Here is a 7,500-nt window from a genome sequence, read left to right as displayed (position 1 = left end):
ATGAGCCTAAACACACACAGACTGATCACTGATTGGCTGCTGTTCTTCATCACTGATATAGAAAGACTCATACTGTCACTGCAGCAGTCCTCAGGTCTGTTTCCTCGATCATCATCTTCAGGATGTTTCTGAACAAACACAGAGTTTAGAATGGTTATCATCTGTTTCACACATAATCAGGTGATGGCTCAAAGACTGACAAGGGAAGACATTTCAAGAAATATTCTTGCATCAAAACAAGAATATGTAAACAAAAGTTTGCACAATAGAAAGTGGTTTACCTTTTTCTCTTGTCCTTTCTCAGGCATCTTTGCAGTGTTGGCGATGGCGAGGATGTTGACCTCTGACCCCGTCTGGTCTGAGGTCACAACAGTCAAAGCCAGGTGATCCTTACTGTCGACCGCTGGCGGTAAAATGACCCAAATTACATTCAGTCATGAAACCTGAGATCTATAGTGGACTCTTTCCATGTGCTCATTATTAACAAACTATCAACGATGTGTTATGACTGTGGTCATAATGTTTCTTTAGTCTGCTGTGTATGCGTGTGTGCCCTGTGTTTTTTTTCTCTTGTTTCCAATTTCATATGCAAATAGGTGTGTGCCATAGCCGGGAGTTCATTGGTGGGAAGCTCTCATGCCTGAATTTGTGATTGGCTGCAGCTGGGGTACCAGCTGATATATAAGGAGCCAAGATGGCGGCCTTCTGAGGGCAGCAGGCATTCCTCTTCCCTCCCAACCAGCCACACTGTTGCTTTGTTCAGTTTTGTGTAAGATTAGATACCGTTTCTTTTGTGTAGTAAGGGTGGACCGCCAGGTGTGTTAATCGTGTTTTCTCCTGTTTAATTAGTTAGGGAGGTAAGTCTTTTGTCATATCTTTTGCCCTTTTGTTTGTTATGTTAATTTCTTATCTCCTTGACAGGATCATTTGTTATTTTGATGGTAGGCCACCCTGAAGTTTTGTATGAGTTACCTTTATATGTTTATCTATGTTTTCTTTCTTGTAAAATAAATGAGTTTTTCAGATATTTAAACAAATTGTTGTAAAATTTGTGGTTACTTGGGAGACGGGGAAGATGGGGCCTTTTCATGTTGCATCCTAGGCACCCCTAGACTGGGGCGTAACAGATGTCAACGACAAACACCTGTCTGTTCTGGTTGATGTGGGTCTTACCCATGTGTTCTGGGTTGATATGGGTCTTACCCATGTGTTCTAGGTTAATGTGGGTCTTACCCGTGTGTTCTGGGTTGATATGGGTCTTACCCATGTGTTCTAGGTTAATGTGGGTCTTACCCGTGTGTTCTGATTGATATGGGTCTTACCCATGTGTTCTGGGTTGATATGGGTCTTACCCATGTGTTCTAGGTTAATGTGGGTCTTACCCGTGTGTTCTGGTTGATATGAGTCTTACCCATGTGTTCTGGGTTGATATGGGTCTTACCCATGTGTCATGGGTTGATATGGGTCTTACCCATGTGTTCTAGGTTAATGTGGGTCTTACCCATGTGTTCTGGTTGATATGGGTCTTACCCATGTGTTCTAGGTTAATGTGGGTCTTACCCATGTGTTCTGGTTGATATGGGTCTTACCCATGTGTTCTAGGTTAATGTGGGTCTTACCCATGAGTTCTGGTTGATATGGGTCTTACCCGTGTGTCATGAGTTGATGTGGGTCTTACCCATGTGTTCTGGGTTGATATGGGTGTAACCCGTGTGTTCTGGGTTGATATAGGTCTTACCCGTGTGTTCTGGGTTACTGGGGGTTTTACCCGTGTGTCATGGGTTGATATGGGTCTTACCCATGTGTTCTGTGTTGATATGGGTCTTACCTGTGTGTTCTGGGTTGATGGGGGTCTTACCCATGTGTTCTGGGTTGATGTGGGTCTTCTTTCCCAGGAGAGTCCGAACAGCGCTGCGTATCCGATTCAGGGCGACGTGCAGGTTGTTCTTCTCTTTTTCTTCCGGAGATGCTGGATGATCGAACGAGCTCAGCAACAAAGTCAGGAACAGATACAGCACCTGAAACAAGACCAGGAACCATTAACAGATACAGGACCTGAAACAAGACCAGGAACCATGAACAGATACAGGACCTGAAACAAGACCAGGAACCATGAACAGATACAGGACCTGAAACAAGACCAGGAACCATGAACAGATACAGGACCTGAAACAATACCAGGATCCATGAGCCTAAATTTCATCTAACAGTTAGGAGGGTCAAATTTCTCAACATCAATGTTTGAAAGTGACACAAATAATACAGCCCAAATTAAACAGTTGTAGAGGATATGTGTACCGACATCAAAGCTTCAACACTCTGAATGAATTGCTTAATGTTCTAATATCCATCAAAGATCTAAAAACCTTGACAGTGTGGGCACATTTATATCTTAAATATCTTAAATTAAACCACGTTATTAATCCTCACCAGCAGGTTAGCGATGGGCAGAAGCATCATGAAGAACAGGAGACAGGTGGTCTTCCCAGAGACCTCCATGCAGTCCCACATGGCCTCCACCCACATCCCACCCATGGCCTGGATGACCACCAGGACGGCATGGAAGAAGTCTGCCATGTGCCTGCGGGGGAGCTGGCAGTCCAACGAGATTTTGCAGAAGTTGTGACTGTACCTGTCATGGAACATCTCCATGCCGACCACGGAGAAGAGGAAGATCGTGATGAAGAGGAGGAGCGTCAGGTATCTCAGAGCGCTCAGCGACCTCCAGACGACCTTCATCAACATGTGGAGGGACGGCCACCAGCGGGCCAGCCGCAACACTCGCAGCTACACATGGTAAACATACGGGGCGGTAACCAGGCGGCAACCAGGCGGTAAACAGACAGGAAACAGAGAGTACCGTAGACTAACCGTACACTTTTCCCTGCAAATTCTTAATTAAATTAAATTAATTAATTAAATAATTTCATTTTATGTGCAATATATACTGTATGTGTATATGTCATGTCATTCTTGTCTCCTCCTCTTTCGGCTCCAGTTTCCAGAGTAGATCAATTAGGAGAAATACACCTAAGTTTTAGATGTTCACTGATATATGATATTAATTAATTAATTCACCGGTATATATATATATGTATATGTATATGTATGTATATGTATATGTATATATATATGTATATGTATAGACAGAGACAGAAGAGACAGAGAGAGAGACAAGAGAGAGACAGAGAACAGAGAGACAGAGAGAGACAGAGACACACACACACAACAGACACACACAGAGAGAGACAGACACAGAGAGACACAAACACCACAGGAGAGAGACACAGAGACAGAGAGACAGAGACAGAGAGAGACAGAGAGAGAGAGAGACATGAGACACATGTGAACAGGAGGAGAGACACACAGACGGAAAGGATATAGATGAGGAATGGATGAAAATGGGACAAAGGAAAGAGGGGTGGATGGACAACAGACTTTAACAGGAAACGGAGGAAGACACATAGAAATATAGAACAACTGAAATGAAGGAAGATGGAGATTGCAGATGGATGGAAATGGAAGGAAGGACCGGATATGGAATGAAATAGAATAATAGGAAAAGAAGACAAAGGAATAAGAAATGGAAGAGGAGATTTATGGATAAAGAAGGAGGAAGGAATAGAATAGATGGAATAATGGAAGAAGGAAGGTGAGTGAATGGAGAAATGGATGGAAGGAAATGGAATGGAGGAATAATGGAGAAAATTATCTTAGTGTAGATGGAAAGGAAAGACTGGATAGAAGAAGGAATGGAATGAGTGGAAAGAATGAAGGAAGAATGAATGGAAATGGATGGGAAGAGGAGAGAGAGGAAAGAGGAGAGGCAGGACACGCACACACACACACACGCACACACTGCACACACACACACGCACACACACATACGCATGCACACACACACACGCATGCACACACACGCACACACATGCCACACACGCACACACACACACGTGCACACATACGCACACACATACGCACACATACGCACACATTGGCTGCACATTAATACGCATTATTACGCACACATTACTGCACGCACACACACACATGCACGGCATCATTGACACACATACGCATTGCACATGCACACACACGCCACACGCATTACACAGACATACAATGCACACACATGCACACACACATACGCACACACATGCACATGCACATTAATGCACACATATTACATGCACATTAATACGCACATGCATTTGACAGCACACATACACATGCAGCATACATACGCACATATTACATACACAAAAAGCACACATTACTGCATATTACACAGCACATTACTACGCACACATACGCATTACGCACACACACACATGCACACACACGCACATTATTATTACAATGCACACATGCACATACGCACACATACGCACATTACACACACGCACACACACGCACACACACACAAAAAGCATTCATTACGCACACACACACACAAAAAACATACACACATACACACACACACACACACACACAATGCACATAAGCATTTTATTTTTTGCACACACACACACACATACAAAAGCACACACACACACACACACATAGCATTACACACATACAAAGACACAAAAAGTACACAATAATAATAATATATAAAGCACACACACACACACACAAAAAAAAAAAATAGCCACATACAAAAAGTATGTTATTATTACAAAAAGTACACACACACATATTATGCATTTATACATGTCATTATTATTAAGTATTATTAATAATATTGGCATGCATTACACACATACAAAAAAAAAACACACATACATTATTATGCATACACATATTATTATTATTATTATGCATTATTATTATTACACATAAAAGTATTACACACACATATTATTACAAAAAAAAATATTATTATTAAAAAAAGACACATTAATACACATTACACATATGTGCATATACATAAAAGCATACACATTACACATACAAAAAAGTATATTATTATTACACATACATATTACACACATTACATATGCACACATTACATACATACATACAGTACATATACACATACAAAAAAGTAATACACACACACACATTATTGCAGCATATGCCATTATATATACAAAAAGTGCTATTTATTATATTGGCTATTATTATTACAAAAAGTAAAAAATACACATACACAAAAAGTATTACATTTATTATTATGTTGGCACATACACACATATTACACAAAAAGTATTACACATATTATATGTGCATTACAGTTACACACACACACATGATGTGTGCATATTATTGGCTATTATTATTACAGAAAAAAAGTATTATTACACACAATAATATTATTACATACATGACAAAAAAGGACACATACATACAAAAAAAAGATATTAGCATATATACATGTAGATATTATTATTATTACATATTATTATACGTGCATATACACATACATACATAGTATATATACATATATATACACATATGTGCAGTAATACACATACATTATTATTACACATGTGCATATACATATATATATGAGCATGTGAGCATACATATTACATACAGGAAAAGTGGACATATTACATATATTAAGAGCAGAAAAGTTATTACATATACATATATGTGTTATTACATATTATTATTACATATGAGTGTGCAGTATTACATATTATATATATATATATATATATGATATATATGTCAAATATATATATATACATATATATGCTATATGTGTGAAAGATATATATATATGTTGGTATATAGGTGGTACATATACTATATGTGCATGTATATATATATATATATATATATATATATATATTATTAAGTTTTAACGTGTGTATATATTATTACAATATATATATATATGTGTTAGTATATACATATATATATATATGTGTGTGTGTGTGTGTGTGTATGTATGTATGTATATATATATATATATATATATATATATATATATATATGCTATATATATATATATATATATATACTCTATTCTTTACGCTTCGACCAGATTTTGCTTCACCCAGAATCTGCCAAAACTACTCTGTCATTGGATAATGATCCAGAGACATGAAGACAGTAGTTGAGGACTATGCAGACGGCATTTATGCCGAAGGTCAAAGAATGGGTTGGTGACTGGTGGCGGCAGCATTTGTTTCCGAGCTCACCGCCACAGCCACAACAGTTCCACTTCAACAGGGAAGTTGGCCAAGACAAGGTCAAAATGCCACTGGAGGACTTGTGTCCTTCTGTTTCTCATCCACACCTGAAAACATCTTCACAACCTGAATCACACTATTATCTTCACTTATCTACTGCTCTCATAGTCTGACTAACGAAGTACATTTCCAGGATAAAACCTGACATCTGGAGCCAAATTGTTTGTTCTTTGATATTTATTAACAGGTTAGACAATTCTCCTCTAACTGGAGGTTTTGAGAAGAATATGTTAGATCATTCTCTCAACGGGAGGTTTTATAAAGAATATGTTAGATCATTTCCCCTAACTGGGAGGTTTTATAAATATCATATTAGATCACCTCTCAATCAGAGGTTTTATAAAGAATATGTTTTAGATTCTCATTTCTCTAACTGGTTTTGAGAAGAATATGTTTTAGATTCACCTCTTAACTGGGAGGTTTTGCAAAGAATATATTAGATCACCTCCTAACTGGGAGGTTTTGAGAAAGAATATGTTTGATCATTTCTCTAACTGGGAGGTTTTTATGTTATCATGTTAGATCTTCCTCTAACTGGGAGGTTTTATAAAGAATATAGTTAGGATAATTTCCTTCTAGAATCAGAGTAGTTCTTTTATATAGAATATGTTAGATTATCTCCCTCTTTTAACTGGGAGGTTTTATGAAATATGTTGACTGCCCCTCTAACGGGAGGTTTTATAAAGACATATGGACGTCTCTTTAACTGGGAGGTTTCGTGAGAAAGAATATGTTAGATCACTCTCTCCAAATTGGGAATTTTATAAAGAATGTTAGATCATCTCCTCTCTAACTGGGAGGTTTTATAAAGAATATTTGATCATCTCCTCTTCAACTGGAGGTTTTATAAAGAATATAAGTTAGATCATTTCCTCTCAATGGGAGGTTTTATAAAGAATATGTTTAGATCATTTCTCCCTCTAACTGGAGAGCCTTATAAAGAATATATTGATCAATTCCTCTCTAACTGGGAGGTTTTATAAAGAATATGTTTAATTATTACTCTCCTCTTAACTGGGAGGTTTTATAAAGAATATGTTAGGATTATCTCCTATAGATCATTCCCTCTAACTGGGAGGTTTTATAAAGAATATATTTAGATCTCATTTCCTCTCTAACTGGCGGTTTTATAAAGAATACATTTAGATCATTTCTCCTCTAACTGGGAGGTTTTATAAAGAATATATTTAGATCATTTCTAACTGGGAGGTTTTATAAAGAATATATTTAGATAATTTCCTCTAACTGGGAGGTTTTATAAAGAATATGTTAGATCATTCTCCTTAACTGGGAGGTT

General features: G+C 37.7%; 1 protein-coding gene across 2 annotated transcripts in view; it reads right to left on the bottom strand.

Moving 5' to 3' along the window:
• The window catches only part of LOC120563933 (sodium channel protein type 4 subunit alpha B-like), a gene marked incomplete in the record, with an annotated part of 54,190 nt that overhangs the window by 18,472 nt on the left and 28,218 nt on the right, over positions 1-7,500 (bottom strand). The window contains 4 exon segments of one of the 2 annotated variants that reach the window (XM_039808457.1): positions 74-128; positions 282-403; positions 1,859-2,018; positions 2,431-2,787. In XM_039808457.1, coding sequence (XP_039664391.1) covers positions 74-128; positions 282-403; positions 1,859-2,018; positions 2,431-2,787 — 694 coding nt within the window. 2 annotated transcript variants of the gene reach the window in all.

This window comes from Perca fluviatilis, chromosome 8, assembly GCF_010015445.1.
Source record: "Perca fluviatilis chromosome 8, GENO_Pfluv_1.0, whole genome shotgun sequence".
Lineage (NCBI taxonomy): Eukaryota > Metazoa > Chordata > Actinopteri > Perciformes > Percidae > Perca > Perca fluviatilis.
Note: the sequence above shows the minus strand (reverse complement) of the source record. Positions and strands in the feature narration are given on the sequence as shown.